Genomic DNA, 22,639 nt, shown 5'->3' with positions numbered 1-22,639 from the left:
GAGTTCACATCTGGCTACAGAGTACCAACGAATGTTCGCCTTATGACCACAACGAGCGTAGTTCTCTATTTGCGCAAATGTTTTTGCAGTAGTTGAGAATGGGACGACTGATATAGAGACGAGGCCGTTAGTAAAAGAACATTTATTAAGATCTTCCAGATAATTCTATACTCAAGCTGGTTCTTACTACTGTAGCAGCAAAGAAACCCTCAGCTAGTTGGAAAGGTTGCGTACATTGAAAAGCGCTAACAAAACGGGGAAAAAGAAACAAGGACGAAACAGGCGCTGTAACCAGAGAAGGCGCTGTAATGGACCTCTGGAATCAGATGAGGTTATTAACCCGAAGGTGAGAATGGTAGTGACACCCTACGTTCACAGGCCATCCCACCGTACGAAGAAAATAGGCAGAAAATATGTAAATGTCGTCCTTCCCGCGAAAACATAAAACTATCTGAGCCGAGATTGCCCGGATTTCGAGCGAAAGTACAAAAAAAAAAAAAAAACGGCAGCTTGGCGAGTAACAGGTGATACTCACCATACCCCCCAGTCTGTACAGAGTAAAAAGAAAGGGGTTATATTTCAGATCCCCTTGTCGTGGGATCACCTGACGTGGTGCAGTCGATAAGGTGCACAAATGTAGACTCTGAGATCATCACTCGTCGAAAAAGTAGGCCCTGCAGCCACTAGCCTCTCCGTTGAAAAAAAAAATGGAAATGCCCCGCGTTTTTCAATTACACAAAGATATCTTATCAGCACGGCAATCAAACAACAAGAGAATTACTGCAAGCATTCCAGATTAGAAGCTGGAGAGATTATTACATAGGCCATCCATCATCATCAGTGATCACTGTCAGATAAGGAAGTTGGTTTGCTGAGTTCAGAGTTGTGAGTGTGTCAGGGCGGCCAAAAATGGCAGTTTGTTGACTTAAGGAGCCAGTGCGCATGACAGTATGCATATGCATGTATTTTTGTTTTTCTAAATTGACTTTGTTGATAGCGCCTGCTTTGCCCTTTCGCTGTCCCCGTCTTGTTAGCGCTGTTCGAAGTACGCAATCTTATTACTGGATACTTGTGCTTCCAAGGGCAAAACACCCTTTACGGGGTTGTTTTGCAGGGAAGTGAACACCCCACCACAGTGCTGTCCTTGCATCACTCAAGCACTGGAGCCTACTCAAGCAGCTAATGGTACCACGCTTCCAAGGGTTGTTCACAACGCGGCCATATCTATGCGCAAGGAATTAGCTACTTCGTAGGGCCGCCGCCTTTCGCCTCAGCAAGCAGTTTGCGAAACCGACTGATGGAACCCCATTAGGGAAATTTGGGAATAGGAAATTAGGAAGTCTAAGAAGCGCTTGCCTTAATGTACACTGCAACAAGCAATTTCCGCTTAGAAAGTTTACGACACCGCCGAATTTTGGAGCACAGCGATTCAAAACATCATGATGGGAGGGGGGGGCTGGGGGTGTGTCAGTTGTAGTGGCAGCATCGTAGACTTCTGCGGGTTTAAATTCAGCAGAAATCTCCCTGTTTCCTCGGACTCCGACGTCCCGCTTCCTCCGCGATTGTGTCAAGTTTAAATCAAGTTGCAGCGCCCATGAGGCCTTTTCTGCTCGTCCTACTATAAAGCTGCTCTAATTGCCTTCTTTTCCCACCAGCTCCGATGCATAAACATAACATCGGACACCCAATCCTAATGTAGCAAGTAAAACTATAGTACCCGATTCGCATGAGCGACGCCAGCGAAAGCCGTTCGTTGGGCACCACATGACAGAGGAATTTCAACTGCTACAAGCAGTTGTAATTCGGGATGTAATTCAGGCGAGCAAGGTATACATAAGCAGTGCATTAAATGATGCGCCCCTATTCTAATACTTCAGCAGCCTACTTTAGCCGAGAGAGATCGTTATCGATGTAAATGCAACGCGTACTGCAAGATCGCTCGGAACCCAGAAAATAACGACGCATCGGGTTCGGACTCGTCTAAATGTGCGGGCATCCACGCTGAGCTAATAAGCCAGTTTCGGACTGAGGGCGCATTCAAAATGCTCTTTAGAGAGGCACGACTGTTTACGTTCTCCATTGAAGGAAATCTGGAAAAATACGCGCACGCATCATGAAAATGGATGTTGAGTTTTAATAGACCCCCATTGTGCTCTTATAAAGTCCATAAAAAGTCAATTAAAACTCATCGCTTATAGACTTTGTTCGTTAGGCAGTCAAAACCTTTTCATTGCACAAACTCAACCAACATTTTATGGTCTGCAAGACACTGAGTTTTAACACACTTCATATTGCGGTTCTACAGAGTGAACCAAAACTCCCATCTTAAAAACGGCGGCCAATATAAAATCAGTGAACTTTTTATTGCGAAAATGCAACAAGCATATTATTTCACGCGCCTTCGTGAGCCGATCCTCCGAGACTCCAAGCCTGCTCCAGCTTATGCTGCGGAGGAGGCGTAATGCGTCCCGCGGAGCCCCTCCCTCCTCCCCCCTCCAACTCCAATGCGCGCATACACGCCCATGCGCTTGCGCAGGCACGCGCATAGGCGCATACACACTCACAAACGCACGCACGCACACACGCACGCACGCACGTACGCATGCACGCGCGAGAACGCTCCCGTCGCTCAGAGGACAGTACCACAGGAAACGCGAGAGTTACCCGCCGGTCGATAGCTCCCGAGACATTCGAGCCAAGAAGCAGGCTAGAGACACAAAGAAAGCAAAAAAAAAAAAAAATCTGTACTTAGAACCAACACTCGTTCAGACTGTGCCCGATTGCAGGTTGTCTCTTTTTAATGCCAAGCTCTGTTCTGCTGCATTTTTGATGGACTATCTAGCAGACAGCGGGGAAGAAAAAGGGTCCCTTAACACCGCTTTTGGGAAGCAGCTGGCTGTTATCACTGATACATTTATTGAAAACTCGAGAAGACATAGATCAGTCGGTAGCTAAGTTGAGGGAACATCGTACGTGCAATACGAAGGACCTATGTTTGGAGCCTACCTAAAACGAGCTTGCTTTGTTTTTTCGTCCTAGACCTGCTCTCAGACTTACTCTAATGAATATGCCCCTATACCTCAATAACATTACGTATGTCCACTTCCTTTTCTTCATTATTTAATAGAACCCGTCATGTGCCAATATTCATCTGATCGGGCCGCTACTGACTTGTCCACAATTTGAGAGAGCCTGACTGTACCAAGTCTTGTTTCAAGTTCCCGCACCTGTAGCTACAAACGGCACAATATGGCCTCACGAAATCGCATCAGCGTCAGGGCAGTCGCACAGTACACAAAAGAGCTCGGCCCTCCTTCTCTCCCGCCCCATGACGTCAGCGTTGACGTCAGCCGGGTAAGTCACAATCGATGACCCACCCGCCGCTCCGACGGCCGCTTTCCATCAGGTTTTCGCCGCCCCGGGATTCTAGGTAGCACGCGAACGTTCCCGAAAGTGGATCGGTAGAGGTACGCACTAAATGAAACATATGTAGGTCAAAGAAGAGCGCAATTAGGGGGCGGGGCGTTAATGGGTGAAAACAGAAGATTCAAGCATAAAGGACTAAACGAATCCGGGCGTACAATTTATGTTCTATTTCCAATTTTTTGTTGATAATGTTAATATTATCTTAATTTTTATCTAAACTTTGTCTTGGTTCTGAGTTATTTTTGTTTTTATGTTTTACGTTCATGACTGCATAGCTGTTCTTTCCCGTCAATTCCGCTTCCTCTTTTATTCTTGTGTAGGGGGGCCAACAGGAGACTTCTCCGCCTCCCTTATGTTTTCCTAAGCTCTTTTCCCTGCCCGTACATACAAGATCTAAAGTAACGAACAAATATTTGGTCTCAGACAAGGTGACGATCACTTCGATCTCTGAGGAAATGATGGTTCAGCGAAACTAACCCTCGTTTAGTTGCTGGACCGCAGAAATTAAAAAGGCATACCTTACTTTCTCTTATCCCACCCGTAACTAACGTCTTTACTATTCTTCTCTTAAGGAGAGGAGCAACAACGTCTCCAATTCTGTAGTGACAGGTTATATTATTGTTAATTTTTTTTTCTGCGGCTGATAAAGACAACGGCGACGATGGAGAGGAGAGATTCTGGCGAAAGCATAGCTAAAGCCCGTTCTACATGGGGCGAATTTCGCCTGCGAATTCGCAGTTGCGGCGCCGCCCGTGCGCCAAAACGATTTATTTTCCTATTTTCACTGCTGCGACATATTTCCAAATGCTAAGCGGCGTTCACAACAGAAGTTCGACTCTTCCAAACATTTGGAAATTCGCCACAGCAACGAGAATAGATCGTTTTGGTGCACGAGCGGCGCCGCAGCTGCGAATTCGCAAGCGAAATTCGCCCCATGTAGAACGGGCTTAACAAAACGTAAAAGAAATTGCGTTTTTTTTTTTCGCACCGAAGGCCGGACTACCAAGCACACCATGGTGCAGGGTTCTGGATTAATGCTTAACAGCGGAGCTGTTGTGCAAGCCGTAATCTCACTGGTTCAGGAAAAAGTATTAAAAAATGGCGAGCTCTCATGAACGCGTGCCTCGTGGCGACCGCCGAGTCCCCGGCTCGCGCAGTGGCTTTAGCAAAAAAAAAAAAAAAATCTCCAGCGCTAAGCTAAAGATTAAAGGCACCCTGCTCCGGAGAGAAGCCATTATGGATAACTGGAGACGTGGCAACAAGTGGGCGACTTCTTCCCGAGACGGCTTGCCGGTCCTGCCACCGCTGCCTCGAGTGGATGACGAAGAGCTGGTGGAAGTCTACAATGCTGTGGATGACTTTGCATCCACCACTCGCCGCGAAGAAAAGACGGCCTCGTCGATGCATCTGACGACAATTACTAGCACCGCAACTATGGAAATAACTAGTGATACTCAAACTTAACTATGTACCCAACAATGCTCAACTACAACAGCTTCGCCATTGAAGTCTTTCACGTGACTGAAAGCTTCCATAATTTTTTTATTAGCTGCGGTTCTGTAACGCGCACAAAAGTCCTGAAACTGGCATTTTAGTGTTTCGAGGCCTTCGCCCCGTGAACAGCCGCAGTGAGGGGTATCGAACCCGCGCCCTTGGGTTCAGCAGAACATCGTACGCCTCAGCTAGTGATTCAGCGTGACGGGTAGTACGTCGTGTGTTCAAAGCTGTCAATAATATATTTTTTTAATGCGGAAGCGTTTGTGGCCGAGTACGCCACGGGAACACTATGATGCCTTGTACCCGCGCAAAAGTGCCTAATTGGAGAAGTTAAGACATTTAATCTGTATAATAGTGCAAAAATCATTCATTTTAAGAAAAATGCATCTTAACCGAACGAAATGCAAAGTCGCGCAATTCGGCTATTGAGAGCAAAATATGGCAAGCAATGGCCTATACCAGGAAACAAGCAAAAATAAATCTAAAAGTAAAATTAAAATGGCGAAAGTTTACCACTGTTATAGCCAAAAAAGTAAACTGTGGCAGCGGTGGGATTCGAACCCACGCCTCCTGAGAGACTGGTGCCTAAAACCAGCGCCTTAGACCACTCGGCCACGCTACCGCTGACTTTACGCTACGCTCCACAGCAGTTAGGAACATATGGCAAGAGGTATACAGCATTCTAAAGGTTTGTCGTGATGAAAGAATAACTCGTGTCTACAGTTAAGCTACCAGGTAACTTTTGTGGCATAACTTTGCAAAAGAAAAAACACAGCGGGCTTTTTTTCACATGCTTCAACATTGATAAATATTCATCGTTCTGGCAGAAGTATTTTGCTAATGCTAGCCTTACCCCTGAGACCTTCCGTAAATGGTACACCCCGTCTCTACCGCCTCGATGTCCCTTCTGCGCCTCCCCCACTCCCGCCAATCTCCAGCACCTAATTTGGCACTGCCCGAAGTTCGCACGCTACAGAACCTTCAAGCCTCCTCCAAATACAACCTCTCTTTACATCGACCCTCGTACACTGGAACCCTCCATGCTGGCTTTAATTGCACACTTTTCCCTAAAAAGCGGTCTAGCGCGAGCAGTCTAGAGTCGTGAGCCTGCTCTCCTCACCCCACGCGGCCTCTTCAGCATTCTTAAGGAGCCCACCTGTTTTGGGACAAACTATACGCATTTAAGATGTCCCAAGTTACAAACCCCCCACCTTCTACTTCCCCTTCCCCCACTTGACGTAGAGTCTTCCTGTCACAATAAAGGCTACCTCCTCCTCCTCCTCCTATAAGATATTTTGGTTCAGTGCATAAAATGGTAATTATTCAGCGTGCATGCGTAATCAAGGATGTTTCGCAAGGGGTCGGATCCCTTAGAAAGCTATAGTTAACCCTGAGAAAGGTTCTTTTGAATTGAGGAATCGCAATTGGAAAGACGCGTCGTAAGGCATGTATTATCCGCGTAACAACTGCGTGTTTTGGAACAGCCTTTCCGATCTTGTACAGTCTCATTAGTACACTATACTATATGTCTTCAGATATATTTTTCCTCCCTATTTTATCTTGTTTACTGAAATAATAAATACCTTAGTAAAATGCGGTTAAAGCCAACTGCGCAATGGTACGGCTTTGAAACTAATTAGTTACTCGAATATGTAAACAACTTTAATGAGGCACTTTAATGGCCAACACATTTCCACGTATCGGAACTTCTATAGTTACATAAGCGGTTGAACGAGCGGCATCTTTTTTTATGATGAAAGTAGCGTGATTAGGTATTGAAAGAGGGCAACAGATTTGTATTTTTTTTAATTTGGCACACTGAGGGAGTCGAGAAGGTCTGCCTTTCGACTAAAGCCTGTAAGCTCAAAGGCCCATTCTTTACACAAAGAATCATGACACAAATTCAATCCCTACTCACTGCTTTAGCTGGGAACTTCACTTCGCCGACACCAAGGCATATAAAAAAAATAGGGGTAGCGAACTTCGATACAGATGGCTCATCGAAAATTCCCGGTTAAATCAGGCTTTGTTTTTTTTGTTTTGTTTTTTTGCGCTGAAAACAAGGACACGTGCTTTGTTGGGCTTAACGCGAGCTCTGATAGATTGATGAGATTTTTTTTCGTTTTCTGCCCACTTTCTTCTTTTGCTTTTTCCCCCCCACATCTTCAAGCATGTAGACAATTGCAGCACCAGCAAAATTATTTGCGCTGTCCATAATGAGCCTTCTCTCACTCGCTTTCTTTCCGTTACTTGGATTGCTTAACTTTTAAATAAACTATTGCTATACATTCTGCTGCTGTATTGATCCTGTCCTGCATGAAGCAGGACTCCTGGTATAGTAAGCCATGGTTGTAATACATGGAAGGGAAGGTACAAATCAACTTGGTTTGTATTTAGGAGAAGGTTAGCTGGGCAGATGAGATTAAGAAGTTTGCGGGGATAAATTGGTCGCAGTTAGCACAGGACCGCGATAGTTAGAGGTCGATTGGAGAGGCCTTTGCCCTGCAGTGGGCGTCGACAGGATGACGATGATGACGACGACAACGACGACGACGACGACGACGACGATGATGACGATGATGATGATGATGATGATGCTCTACAATTGCATGGTGTGCAGTTAACAGAAGAAATTTTATGAAAGGGACCATACATAGAAAACAGAAGTTTGCTAATGCCCCTACGCGCCAAACCCCCTCCCTTCCGCATCCCCTGAGCAGTGGGAGCGCGAGCTGGCCAGCTCACGGTGCGAGGACCAAGAACGCCTCATCGCTCGCGCCCAAGCTGCTGCGCTAGCTGGCGGCTATCTGGACTAAGAATGCCACCCACTATTATGCTCAATAAACGTTTTCCAATCCAAAAATTCATTAAGAGCACAGCTTTTCCCGATAGCAATGATACCAATTTCATCGCCAACTTCAAACAAATAACCGAGATATTAGAGAAAGTAGATGAAGCAGTGGCGACTCAGCTTCTTTCCTGCGATTTCTCTATGACCCGCCCCGGTGGCTCAGTGGCTAAGGCGTTGCGCTGCTGAGCACGAGGTCGCGGGTTCGATTCCCGGCCGCGGCGGCCGCTTTTCTGATGGAGGCGAAAAGCGAAAACGCCCGTGTGTACGAGATTTCGGCGCACGATAAAGATCGCCAGGTGGTCAAAATTTATCCGGAGCCCTCCACTACGGCGCGCCTCATCGCCTGCGTTGCGTCGGCGCGTTAAACCTCACAATCAATCAAATCAAATCGGAATTCTCTATGACGTCATAGAGTCTGTTCTGTGCGATTGGCGGCCGCGTATCTAATCTACTGCAGAGAAACAGGACTGGGAAATTGTAGTGGGTCCCCCAGTTCCGTATGATTCCATCACTCGAATGCTAACCCGTAGTTAACACACACTGATAACTATGTTTTTAGTGCTCACCGATATTCACTCCTGCCTATAAACGTCACTGTAGCGCAAAATTTGAGAGCTTGTTAATACTTCTCGCATTTTTTTACAGGCGACTGGGAAAACATATGATTAAGTATAAACGGGGAATACTTGAACCGTTCGAGGTTTGCGAACGACGTAGTCTTGCTGAGTAAGACTGTAGAACACCTATAAATAATGCTGGAGGAACTACAATCAGAATGCATGGCCGTGAGGCTAAACGTAAATATCAATAAATCTTTAGTAATGAGGAATAAACATGCCAAAAACGCTCTCTTAAGCTTAGGAAACGAAACGCTAGAAGAAGTAAAAGAATACAACTACCTCGGACAGATGGTCACTGCTGACCCCAACCACGAGAGGGAAATCGGGCGCAGAATAGGTATAGGTTGGGGAGCACTCGGCAAGCACTCACAAATAATGAAAAGTAAGCTACCTCTGCCACCCAAAGAACCAGTGCATATTGCCGGTGATGACAAACTAAACAATTAGAAATCAAAACTTAGGTCGGCTTAACAGAGGATGGAACGAATAATGTTAGGAGTAACACTCACGGACAGGAAACGAGCTACCTTGACCAGAGAACAAACTGGATCAGAAGATACATAGTTCAAACAAAAAAGAAGAAACGGACTTCGTCTGGCCATGTAGTGAGATGAACCGACAACCGGTGGACAATAAGAGTAACGGAGTGGATACCAAGAAATGGGTCTAGAAGAAGGGGAAGGTCATTAAACCGATGGAGGGATGAAATAAAGAAGTTTGTGGGTAAACTGTGGACTCGAGCACCGCCCGACAGGAGCGGTTGGAGGCCAATAGGAGAGGCCTACGTCCTGCAGCGGACCTGAGTAGGCTTATGATGATGATGATGATACGGGTCGAGATGGCTGTAGGCCAGGGTGCTTCTATGTCGCCTCAATTTGGGGAAGTACCAAGTGACGTGTCGGAGATCTGGCCCTAGGGACAATAGCTGGCCATATGGACATTTAGGTGTTAATGGGGAGTTTTTACCACTTTCGCACGGTCTCGGGTGCGTACGGAGCATCAGCATACTAAAAAAAAAACTTTCTAGTATAAAATGGCAGTCACGGCGTTGCCACCGAGGCTGTTGGCACTACGAGTTTCGCAGGGGAATTCTGGCAGTGTTTGCTCCGGCGTTCCCGCTTAATAGTCCCAAATTTTCACGCTCGCTGTGTACAGGGTAGCAGGTGAGTGAGTGGTTTTATGCTGGTAGGGTCTTAGTCGCGCAAACAATTCGACGGAAGGCCGGTTATGCAGAAATGAATTGGCTGAAATAAGCGCTTGCAGTGACTCTTTACAGCGAATATCCCGCAGTAGCAAACATCTTGCCCGATTCCAAAAGGCTTACTAAAACGAGGTTCTACTTCAGTTATTATGTGCCGCGGTCCCTACTTCCTATCCATCCCACCCAAGCAGGAAGAAATAAAGCGCCCAGCATGAATCACAGATCTTGCACGGCAGTGGGGAAAACCTGGACACCCGCCACGAAAGACTCAATGTGCAGTAAATTTACTTCATGTTGCGCAAAATTTTCCTGCAACTGAAAGGGCGGTTCTTTTACCCAAAAACTGAACTTTTCGTTTTGGGCAAGTTTCACTCAACAAAGCACGTGCTCTGCCACGTGTCCAGACAAGTCAAGCACAAGCGACTTTCTTGTGCGCTGCGACGAGAAGCCAGGTCGCAAGCGCCAGCGTCACGAGCGTCGTCAACGTAGCGTGGTTGCGTTGCGCAAAACAAACACACGGGAAGGAGCGAAACGCCACAAGTAAAAGCGCAATGACCGCGTGACAACGCCTTCAGGTCAGCTGGTATTCCCCTCTGACGTAAGCGCTGCGGGGAGGAGGAGAACGGTGTTTCCTCCACGACAGAAACACCTTCTCTCGTGTAAGGGGTGTTGCCGAGGGGAACAGTCTCCGCGCATGCGCCGCCAGAGCCGCCACTGAGCTGCGCCAGCAGCGCGCTTGAAATGAATCGTCTGCTCCCCTACGTTGTACGAGTCTCCGCTCAGGACTGCTCTCTAGTGCACGCGTGGCGACATTGCTCTTCGTTTGGGCGAATTTCCCGCGCTCCCTGCCTCGCGGGCTTTCCGGACTGTTTGCTTCCCGCTGAAGCACGTTGTATTCTAACTACATATTGAATCTTCTGGAGCCTGCGCGCTGCACGTAAAGATATGATGGCCACCGGAGTAATTGTGAACTACCAGTCACCCGGACTGCATAATTCGCCGTCAGACGCCTTCAAACAACACAAAGGTGAGTGCACGTCCCTGCACTTGCGAGTTGGTATACCACTAGTGATATCTTGGATCTTCTAGTTATATGTGGTTTCGCATTCAGAGGCATTTTTCGCCAAAGATACGCGCCACGACATCACCCTTCGCATAAATTTTGGAAGTAACCTCGCGGGCGCTACACGAAGAGAATTACAACGCGAGACGTTCTTGAAAATGCGCCGAGAATGTCCTGGGCATTTGCTTACTAGGAGTGATTCTCGCAGGGCGAGCTGCAACAATTTGTCGCACCGCGCTGTTCTTCAATTCCATCGTCTATACTAAATCTTGCTCAACTTGATAACGTAAAGAAAGCAAGCGGCACCGAAGGTAGTGCCAACGAGTAATGAGCATAATGTCTTAACAGAAATGTTCATTCATCGCTTTTGAAATGTAATAGAATCCCCCCGCCGCTTTCATTCCTCTGCTCATCTGCCGGCTTTCTTGAAAGGTCACCAGCCGTCGAGGTTCTCATGCCTCCACCCGAGCATAACGCGATAGAAGTTCATACATACCACGTTGGCTACCAGAATGTGTGCATACATGCGTGGCACCAACTTCCTGCAAGTATGGCCAGAGGGTCCGGTATGCCCCACATATATACGCACCTTCGTGTCCATTTATTTTTAACACCGACGCAGTGTTGCCGCATTGTCCTTGAAACGCGCGCAGTTTGGGTGCGAGTGCCAAAGACGCCAACGCTGCGAGCATTGTTTAAGTGCACCGCAGGCGAGTCATCAGCAGGGCAGGCATAAGGAAAGGTTGCGTGGTACGTAAGCGTACCCACAGAGTGCTCAGTCCAAACCAAAGTATCAGCGGTGATTTTCAAACGAAGTTTGAAACGGTCATTTTTCGAATTTCTAACGACGAAATACGCCCTTGGCGAGCTCAACACGCGTGCTTTCCGAAATATCTCCGCAAGTTGCAGAATATCCGTGCCCTTTATGAAGATAACGTCCAGATTATGACACGACTCGGAGACTTTATTGACCGAAGTGATGCTGTAAGTTTCGCCGTCGCTGCTGAACTGTTGGTCGTTTGGTTTCGTAGTAACCCATTAAAATAGCAGCGTGTGGTCACAAGTGGCTTTGCTACTCCGACATTTCCACCTGACCGCTGCCGCTCTTGGTGTTCGGCTTGGTAAAGCGTTATATCCTTTTCCGCTACACTAACACTCGTGCCGGGCAACGACTTTCGCTTAACAGGTTGTTCTAGACCGAGTCGTGACGTCGAGGATGGAAGCACAAAAGAATTTGTGGTCTTGCGGGACAACAAAGTTCCTGTTTTTCTTTTATTTTGAGTCGTTTAATCACAATAACTTTTTTGTTTTAGTCCTAGCTTTGCACGCTCTACCGACCCTTAGTTCTGCAATGAGAGCTCCTAAAAATACACTTACTTTTATCGAGTTATCACCGTAAATCACGATTCCCCCGCCACTCATCCGCTGCGCTTATCTACAAAAAGTCCACCTGCGTGAACCGTTGAACGTGAAATGACTTTCGGGAAAGCTATGCGCCGCTTTGAAAGCTTCGTACATGAGAAAAAATTACCTTTGCTGTGGACACCACGGGCGTGCTGTGCCTCGAACAAGGCATTGTTTTGTACCTCTGTTGATGCATTTTGTAGCTTGAGGAGTTTCAGGAAGTGCACCTTTCAAGAAGTGTATTTCTCTCCATTACGGGCTAGCCCGCTCGCACCCTTCTGGCGCCATTCTAATCAGGTCTTCTTATGAAAAACTGAGTCTGTTAGAACTCTAGTCACAGGCGAGCTTTTTAAGTATGATGCTCTCCTTGCAAGGTTGCAAAGAGTATTTCATCCGTTATTATTAATATAAGTAATATTATTAATATTATTTTGATAATAATATGAATATTATCATAATCACCACCACGTGACATGAAAGTAATAGTAAATGTATACAATCACACTCCTTTTATATTTACGAAGTGTATGGATCGGTGTAGTCGCGATAAAAGCATTTCCTTGATAGAAGCGACTACTCCTGCTTGATTAAAACGTTCTGGCCGTGATGCAGGCGTCCGTACTTTCAAATGTTGCCGTTAATATTGGCGTCGCATCAATCTAGCTTGTTGTGCTGACGTGTTTTCTCAGAGACAGCATGCACCGAAGTCTTGACAGGCGTCACAGATGGCTCCTATTATTCCGATCCACGGAAGCTAACAAACAAAGCGGAAAATCGCATTTGTGCTGTGTCTGCGCCCTATTACAACGTTTATACGTGTGTATTCGAATACGGCTTCAGAGCAGGTGCGTGCTTGTTATAGTCGACAGACAATAATAAACAGTCTGCTTCCCAGTTCCTTGAAATCAGTACTTCAGTTCCTTGAATCCCTTGGAATTCGAGCAACGACGCTGGTGAGATTCCAAGAGATGTTTCCATTAATGTGAACGTGATGATTTAGGACACAATCGACTGGCACAACCCGTTCTGTCAACTGGGGGATATGAATATGCTGCGAATCAAGTGATGTGAACACATCGAGGATTCTTGGCTCTTGTAGGTGGCTAAGATAAATGTAACAGAAAGATATGAAACTTCGCATGGAATTTTTGAATATGACAAGACACGTCTGCATGTGGCATCTTCCGTTCACCTTGTACATTACGACGCTCGACCTGTGTCTGTGTGTTTGCACAGGCTTGTTGTATGAACACTTCAAGCATAAAATTTTCCAAACACTATCATAACATACAAATCACGCATACTAGCCACCTGCAGTTCTTTCAAAATATTTCATTAAAACTAAGACATGCCGCACGCTGTTTGGAAAGGTGTATATTTTGTTGTTAGTATAATAACAATGTAAGTATAGTAAGTTAGTATAATACAAATGTAAGTATAATACGAGCTAACGCAATTAGAGGCTTGCGTAAAGTAACGTTTTTTTTTAATTTGCCGTCCATGTTGTCGTCTGGGTGATCACCACAATACAGCTACTGCTAGTTCTAGGAAAGCCATACTTGCTCCCTCTTTTGCGGTTTGTTTAATAGCAACATTCTTTAAATTACTTAGAATTGTCCAAGAAAAACCTTGTATGAAGAATTTATTTGCTTAGGATTCGAAAAAGCAAGTCTATACTTATAATGGAACTGTGCGGTGGTAACCATGAACTTTTAAAACTGTGGAAAGGAACGTAACAAGTTAGCGAAAATGACGGGTGCTTCAGTCTTGTTACAAGTAAATCCCTTGCTATTGGGCAGGAACTCCGATACTCATGAGTCATTTTGCACTTTTATCTGCAGAGCTTTGTCTCCGGCAGTCAAAGTCGGACTCTCTCCTGGCCATGCTGTCAACGAACTCGCTCCATTCGTGCTCAGACCAGGGCCAAGACTGCTGGCGAGCTGGCATTGAGGACCTGACCAGAGAGCAGTGTCCACTGAGGCAAGGGGCAGGCGCTGTCACGCTGGAGAGCATCAAAATCAACTTGAACACCTGCTTTACGTAAGTTTCCCCTCACACACTATTCTAGAGGTTCCTACCCGACAAGCGGGCACAGTATCCGCCGTGTCTCGGAAGCGCGATTAGACGTTTAAAGAAACAAATAGCTGAAGCCAATGAATGGGATATTTAGGCATTAAGGGAAATGAAGTAGTGCGTTAGGGCTGCAGCGGCTGACAGCCTGGCTTGCGTCCAAAAATGACGCCGTTTTTGGACGCATGCACCATTTTGCTCTCACAGAAAAAGTGCGCTCAGCTGTCGTAATGTTTCGTTTCGCTGCTTTGCTTGGAGGTCCCAAAAAAGTACTTACTCGACTTATGAAAAGAAACGGCGCTTGAAATTTTAGGAAGGAAAGAAGAAACTTCATTAGTGCAAGGCCGAAGTGGGGGTGGGTCGGATGGGGTCAGAGATGTTTAAACAACAGTACGTGCGCAAATGGGCGCTGTTGGCAAAAGCGAAGTTCCACTGTGAGGCGAACGCTTGCTTGGCTGGGGTTGCGAGTAAGTAGAGCCCGTCGTGCTCGGGACGCTGCTTGTCTTGTAAGAAGTAAGCTCGGCGTGCAGTTCCGTGAACGTCCAGAGTAGATGTGCAATGTTTGGTGTGGTTCGTCACGAACGTGGGGTGGTGCATTGCTGGTGGTGGCGAATTTAAAGTCTCAAACTTCAATAAAAATACATTTTATCACCAAAACATGCCTCTATTTAGGTAACCATTTACAAAAAAACAGTATTTTTGATGCAATCTCTGCTAAAATGCGTTGCTGTGTCTACATAAAAATTAAGTGAGAGCTTTGGAGCGAAAAAAGGATAGCATCAAGTAGCTCATTGCTTGCTTCCTTGGTACAGATGTGGAGTGAACTGGAGTGAAGAACACATCTCCCTGGACTGTGCCGAGTGCGGAGGCTACGCCATGCAGCGTCCATGCCTGCTCTGTAACGGCAGCTGCGGGCAAGTTTGGAGCAGAGACCTAGCTGCTGTGAGTACAACGGCGAACGCTCAAAGGCATGCCGTATGCATTGCTAGAAATGTTCATGCCCCACTAGTGAACACTGCTTGTGGCAGGCTGTCGCAAATTCAAAGTGGAGTATCGAATTTGAGTATCAAGTTAAAATTGGCTCTGTATTGTGTTAGTTCTAACACGACGACAGAAGCTCGAGTTTAACGTCGCTCCAATCTGAAAACGAAGGCTATCAGGACTCGCTCCCAATGTCATAGCACACCTTGAGCGGACATTACACAATGAAAGTGAAACAACTAGCTTGAAAACCACGTAATCTCTCCGCTAGCACTACAAGTCGGACAAGAAGTACCTTTGTCGACTTTCAGTTTGGAAGAAAAATGCTGCGTACTGTAAAATATTTTGAACTAAAAAGTGTTGTGTGTTGACTTCACATTCGCAAAGCAGTATAAGTATGTTTTGCAATCGCGAAACAATTCTAAACGCAGAAATCTCCATTACCGATCAAATCTGACTCAACCTAAAGCCTATGCCTCTGTAGAGAGCACCTCAAGCCGTCACAAAGCATGTCAGTCGTCTTCCAAACATGTTAAAACGGTGGAACTGCCTATGCAAATACGACCGTCCTTGGCACCTATACATCGGAAAGACACGAATTAGGAGGTGTCAATATATGTTTGTTTTGGTTTAGTTTGTTCTTACCACTTGGCGACACAACTAATCTCGGATTTATGTCAGCAAGTGAGAATGTAACATGTTGTCAGAGTATTGAAGCGAAGCTTTGAGTTGATCATCGCTATTGTGTCTAAAACGCATGTTTCTTTTATTTTTTCGCCATGAGCAGTCCCACAACCTGCAACGAGCTGAGTGGCTTGGCGAGTGCCTCTTGGCCCCACGAGGTGCTGCTTTCAAGAACCAGAACTCCTGAAGACCGTCCTTCGTAGAGCTCCTCTCTGGCTGTACATAGCGTAACCTTCATTGCTTGTTCATCGCGGCATTATTTACCTGGCCCTCCTAAAGTGATACTTTTGCCTCCCCAGCGAAATGGCCATGACCAATGTCCCATGCACTTGTTACATGCTTACGCGACCCTTGGATGATACTATAGTTGATGTCACCGTGGCACGACCCACCTGACAATGTACATTGTTGAACCATCTTTGCTTCTTGTTCATTGACCTTTAACGTTGTTATCGATTGTATCATTTTGTGAAGTTTGTCGACATACATTACAATAAATGGCCTTGATACCGTATCCTGGTCATGCGGGACATAGCCAATGAAATTTTGGAGGCCTGGCAGATGCATTGCACTAAGGTAGATAACCGTTTGTAGCGCATTTGTGTACAGTGTGCCATGTGGACAGAATGTGTACAAATCTGTGTTATTGTTTCGTGCATCGTGTTCTATTGTATTTTTATATTATTTTGCCATTTCATTGCCTAACTAGGTACAAGCATAACGCGGGCTTTTAAATTATTACAGCACCAGACTGAGCTTGTTCGTAAATGAAAAACATACCTTGTTAAGGCTTTGCAACGAAACTGTTTGGTACATCGTAATATAACTTCTCACTTTTTAACCGAAACTTTAGCGCAAGAGTTGACGCCATGTTAATTACAGGAATTTAAACGTGACTGGAGTATCAGTTAGTTCGACGGCCAGTTCCATTTTGTACTTATTGCAAAGGTTTTTTTCCTGGGAACGATGAGGCATGGCGTACACGGCTAACAGCCCTTAGGGATAGTAGGGATAGTAATCAAGATAGTAATTGCAAGACGGGCCAGTAACAAGACATATCTGACAGCTCCTACTTTTGGAAATATGAACACAATTAGAAATAAAATCCGTGCGCTAGATTGCACTTTGCATAATTAACTAAGAATTAATTACTTGCTAAGTAATAATTTTCCCCCGCAAGTTCCTCGGAGAACCAACTCACGTCAGAGCGCACGAGTCCTATAGGCTACTTCGCATAATAAACGATCTGTTTCGGAGTTGTCTCAACAAAATTTGTGCTGCAAACTCAAGGGCGTACGGCTTACCTGATTAGTAATATTACTGGCCACAGGAAATAGCTCCAGTCCAACCGGTGGCAATTTTGCTATTTGCTGACGCGGGAGCTTATATTAAAGTCACTGGACTATATGCCGCGGGCGCAAGACACGACCTACGTCTTACTTCATTCAGCCACATTTTAAATAGGCTGTATCTCTGCTATTGAATTAAATTATGAACTTTGATTTTAAAAATGTTTTTAACATCTCTGACTGGTCAATCCCTGACTGCTGGTGGTCGTCCATGCACACGAGCAGACGAAGAAGAGGCATGCAGGAAACTTTAAGCTTTCTATATCAGGCCAAAACGCCTTGCACAATGCTGAATGCCAGTACGACCCACCCATAAAATAGCACATGTTGTTCCTGGTACACCCTATTACGTGTCTCAATGATCGCTGCATTCAACAAAAATGTTGAAGAACAATTATGGAGTTGTCGTTGCATAATTACAGAGGAAGCCAAAAGTAGGAACCCTCACAAGGGAACTTCAGGGCTGAACCCATCAGCTGTGAATTTTTCGGCAAGTTACAAAGTTTAGTAGTAAGCAATCGTTTTGTACGAGCTACAAGCCGTTGCTGGCTTCCGCTCTGTTGTTTCAAGGCGCAATGATGCCCAAATGATTTTCGTTCGCATTGCGGCTAGCCTAACAACGTCGGTGGAACGCCTGGATGGATGTCAGTGAAAACTTCTACACAGACACAGTTTTTGAATTTGGAGGCTATGGCTGTCAAGTTTGATGGCGCGTTTCGCAATTCATTGCCTTGCTGCTGTGAAATATTGAAAGTTGGTCACAGATGCCTAATAATGGTGATAGTAAAACGACTCTGCATCAGCCTTCCAAACATGGTTTGAATTATTCTGTCTCTATAAGGCTCGTATATTTTATGATACGCGGAGTATGTTATTTATTCTACCTGAATTGGTGAGCAGAGAGGTACGATAGCTTTCTTTCAGTTCTGACGTTCTGAAACAATTATTCTGGCGCACTATGCACACAGATCCCGATCGTTGGGGAATTTGTGCGTCGGTTTTACCACGTAACCCTTTATTCAAGGACAATTAAGTACGCTGGAAAGTGTAAATTGTGGTGGAGTGCCGGACGTTTTTAGACCGAGTGTATTCTCTGTACTGAGTGCCTTGGAATGAAGTAAATGCAATGCACCGATAACGCATATTTTTCTAAGGTAATAAAACATGTTCGGAAGTTCTACAGAAAGAAAGGAGTGCACGAACGGCTGCTAAGACGATGCTTTCGCCGGAATTCTGCAGAATTCGGCCTGCTTTGCCACATGAAACGCGTCTGTATGTATTTGTGTGTGAATTGCGAAATGAAGAGCGACTTAGAAAATGAACATGCATTGATTTTTCTGCCTGGAAAACGTCCATAAAATTGTTATGCCGTGCAGTGTAACCCCAAATTTTAGTTTTTTAGCTCTCACTTTGACTATAACCGGCAGCGTAAATTTCATTAAGTCGTTCGTAATGTTTCGAATTGTTAGGACAGGCAGTCCCCGGAATGGGATTAGAAAGCACTTGTGATATATTGTCTGTACGTAAGAAACCTTGCGCGAAAAGATTTTATCAATGAAATGGCAAAATGGCTAATAGCGGTGCTTTGGGAAAATGTTACAAACCTAGCTATTGTCATTGTGCAATTTGTATACCACTTCCAGTGTTTTTATATGCGCTGTACTATTCCTGGGTGGAAAGGCCATATTTTCTTTTTCACAAAGCTATTCATCATGCATTTATAATTTATTGAAGTATACCGCAATCCGGATGGCTTCATCGTCGCAGATGTATCTCAAATAAAGCGTCTTTCATGGTGCTGACTCCAGTTTCAGTGTTTCAAGTGCTTACGTGTTGGCGGAAATAGTGCCCCACTGGCCTCACAGTAATTTCCCATTTTGGTGGCTGGCATACGTCAGCATTACTTCTCCGAACCCTGGTTTCAGCGGGATTTGAGCAGCGCGAAATGGGTGAAAGCAATGCAGGACACTTTTTCTCGTGTTAATGGTCTATACTGCATGACAATAACCATCTCGCGATATAGGGATGAGTGTTTTACGAGGGAAGTTTAAGAAAGCATTCTTAAAATAAATTTGTTCACATGCAGCATTATAGGTGCAATTTTTTTATTTTCAGCAATAATGCCATTTCTCAGCCTCAGCAATATTGCCATTACTTTACCAGCGGTGGGACCGGCACTATACGTTAAATATAAAAAGCACCTAAATATTTATAACTGACTTTGATATTCACCTGCTCTGAACGTGTAACACAAATATAAATTTCTCTTACTTCAAGCCAACAAACTAACTGCAGCAGCACTAGTTAATTACATAATCAGAAACTAAGAACATGGTTCGCTGACCTAAAACGCCAAGAATAATTTGAAGTTGAAGAAAAAAAACATATTCTTTTATTTTACGCATTCCCGTACTTTCCAATTCAACAAAATGAAATTTGTTGAAAGGTCAGAAAAAAGTAACTCCATCATAAAAAGGTTTCGTTTGTTCTGTCTCAAAACTCCTCTGGAGCTTTAGCAGTGAGTGCCAACGCAGTTACACGCACATTGTTTTTCAAAAAAAGAAGTATCGACAAAACACGCTAATTATGCTCACATCATAGCATCCTGTGGATGCTTATCATCAAATCAATGGCTGCTTATTATCAAATTAGTATTGATTTACATAGTTCTCAATTATTGCCTTTTAGGGCTTCATATTAATGAATAAAAAGAAAACTTCGACTCATTATCGTGGTCCTTGCAGCGTGTTAGCTGCATTTTTTCCCACTTGAATTTTCTCTCTAAATTTACAGTAATTTGTTCCAGCATATGCACTCTAACTATACTGGCGCTCGATGACACCTATACCGATCACCGCTCCCGGCTGACACGGATGTCGCGCTCAAACTCTTTGGTGGACTGAAAGGATGGAGCCAGTACGCTATATAGAAATTTAGCAGTTATTTTAGGTGTTGCAGAAAAAGCCTAGGTCATGCAACTCTTATTTACGGCACATGCATAATGTGCTTAAAAACGGTAGTATAATTTGCGCTCTACAAAAGAGCGCTTCTTAACCTGGAAGCTTGCTAGATGGTCACATTATTTTCAGGCATCTTATATGTCTTAAATTTGGTGTAAGAAACCCAAAGCTACTTACTCGTTATCTTGCTTGCAGGCTCGCCCGTGCAGTCAGGAAGGTTATGTGAAAATTTCATCCCGTGCAAAACTTTTTCAGGGACAGGCAAAGTGCCAATTTTGCAATGGAGCTGTACATTGCTCACTCCTGGGTATTTCTTTATAGCGGGGTCCATACAAACGGAATAATTCACTTTCCAGCAGCCAATTTTCTTAATGATTCTCCGTACCAATCTTTCGATCTAAAGTGGGCATCTTGGGAGGAAATATCGGAGAAATTGTCCGCCAAGACAAGTTTAACATTAGGCCTAGTTTGATTTGTCGTACTTGGTTAGTCTGCTATGGAGATGTTAGCGATTTGGGACACCCACCTGCTGTCAATGCATAAGGCTTTACGTGGGGAGTATGGTTACAGAAAACGGGGGCGAAACACTGCTTACGTAACGTAACAATCTGGTGAAAACTTGACACAAGCCGGGAGTGACCGGGAGAGGAAGGGGGATAACCTTCTTCACATTCAGTCTTTTTAGTGTCGTCCATGGTGTGTGAGAGTGCGCGCGTGTATGCTTGCGCGTATGACATTTCTACAACCTTGAGCAGTTTTATTTCAACATAGAAGGCTATTAGAAGGTATTGTAGAAACCATCAGTGGCAGTTTTAATGCACAGACATGAAGCCGCCGCTCTTAGGTGAGTTATTGCAGCCACAGAACAAAATCATCATGGAACAGCATTTAATTTTCGTCTGCGGGGATAAACTAGTCCTTACAAGGTTCATTAAGCTACATACAGTTAGAACCCGATCTAACGAAGTCACCGGGAACCGCAAATTATTTCGTTATATCCAGAACTTCGTAAAATCGGGACCGTCATTTTATACGGTCCCGGCATCTACCATGAAATGTAGATCCCAGCATCTACCATGAAATGTAGCTGCGGGGATCGCTGTCGATAATTTAGCACTGCGCTAGCAGTCTGCGGTAAAAAAATAACAATAAAACACTAAGGGATCTGGGGGGAACCAATTTATTTCCTGTCAAAGAGGCCTGCCATTTTCGCCTGCGTGCACGTCGTAAAGATTGGGTGGACTGAGTGTCCTTAGCACGCAAGAGCGTTGAACGCGTCCTCCGTTCCTTTGTGAGGAGCCCCAGCAAAGCTCTTTAGCAAGTCTGTAGCGTCTATCACCTGGCCTAGAGCCATCTAGCATCACTGATTGACAACCGCTACTTGCGAGTTTAATATCTCGTGGAGCTCCGTAAAAGCAAAACTAGATCTCATTCTAGGGGCTGGGGCTGACGGCGTCTCATGTCGTCGAAAGCGTCGTCTCATGTAGTCACGGTACTAAAACCCCGGGAAACTCGTTTTCTCGCGCTCTAGAACGTAACGTGTACTAAAAAAACATAAGGGACAGTGTGTGAGAAGGAGAAGAGACTCCCAGCCTGCACCACCGAAGTATCGCAGGAAACATAAGGGACAGTGTGTGAGAAGGAGAAGAGACTCCCAGCCTGCAGTCGTTTGCGCCTCGCGCTGGAGCGCTTCGTAACGCCTACTAAAAAAAATGGCCGTGTATCTGCTCCTTTCTTTGCAAATGTCGCCGAAAGACGATAGTCGGCGGGCGACCCTGCCAAGTAAATGCATCCCTTAGCCTTCCCCCTCACCTCTCATTCTGTTCCTCTTCCGTCGCGCTCCTCCCTAGGTAAACACGCTAGAGGTTTGCTCAAGTCAATTTAAATTTACCGCTTTCCACTACTCCAAGTCGGGTGCCTCGATGGCAGCGCTGCCGTATTGGCGGAGATGCGCGTGGATTGAGGCACCCTACTACAACGTTTACAGAACCATGTTGCCCTACCCCACGAGCGTTCCAAGCGGAACGTGGATCCCATCTAGTGAAACCTTTCGTTGCTATTGCCTTTTGATTTAAATGCTGCCAGGAGGTAGCACTGGAAAAAGCAGGTGACGATTTTCTGCCGCTGATGTAGTATTTCATTTGCTATCGCAAACACCAAGCATCCACAATTTCTTTATTAAAGGAATTCTGCAAATATAAACTATGTATCGATTTACTGCCTTAAATTTGCGTAAAGTCTTATTCTTGTTCAACAACGTTGACAAGTATGAACACAAACACTGGACTTAGACGTTTAGATTTGGCTGCGAGTATATAAGACTATTTCGCAGCTTTCGTTTAACTTTGGCCGCATGACTTAATCGAGTCACAGAAAGACAGACAGACAGACACACAGGCAGACCAAAATGTCTGCGTTTAAGTAGCCCAAGAAAGACTATCTGTAAAACACCGGGGCCACTCGTTTACGCCTCGCGCTAGAGAGCTGCGGGCTTCCAAGACAAGATACGTTTCCAGCAAAGCGGTATAGCCTA

General features: G+C 45.2%; 1 protein-coding gene and 1 non-coding gene across 2 annotated transcripts; one reads left to right on the top strand and one right to left on the bottom strand.

The window, feature by feature from the left end:
* Nucleotides 1–5,463: 5,463 nt before the first annotated feature.
* Trnal-uag (transfer RNA leucine (anticodon UAG)) lies at nucleotides 5,464–5,545 on the bottom strand. The gene has a single exon. It is a non-coding gene; the product is annotated as a tRNA-Leu (tRNA).
* A 4,794-nt stretch (nucleotides 5,546–10,339) lies between these two features.
* Nucleotides 10,340–18,948, top strand: LOC144174745 (uncharacterized). The gene is made up of 4 exons (XM_077703585.1): nucleotides 10,340–10,622; nucleotides 13,904–14,102; nucleotides 14,945–15,074; nucleotides 15,901–18,948. The coding sequence occupies exons 1-4, from the start codon at nucleotides 10,541–10,543 to the stop codon at nucleotides 15,982–15,984; spliced, it is 495 nt and encodes a 164-aa protein (XP_077559711.1). The 5' UTR covers nucleotides 10,340–10,540; the 3' UTR covers nucleotides 15,985–18,948.
* The last annotated feature ends 3,691 nt before the right edge of the window (nucleotides 18,949–22,639 follow it).

This window comes from Haemaphysalis longicornis, unplaced genomic scaffold (genome assembly GCF_048455015.1).
Source record: "Haemaphysalis longicornis isolate Haplotype H1 unplaced genomic scaffold, Haemaphysalis longicornis Haplotype H1 scaffold_3, whole genome shotgun sequence".
In the NCBI taxonomy this organism is placed as follows: domain Eukaryota; kingdom Metazoa; phylum Arthropoda; class Arachnida; order Ixodida; family Ixodidae; genus Haemaphysalis; species Haemaphysalis longicornis.
Note: the sequence above shows the minus strand (reverse complement) of the source record. Positions and strands in the feature narration are given on the sequence as shown.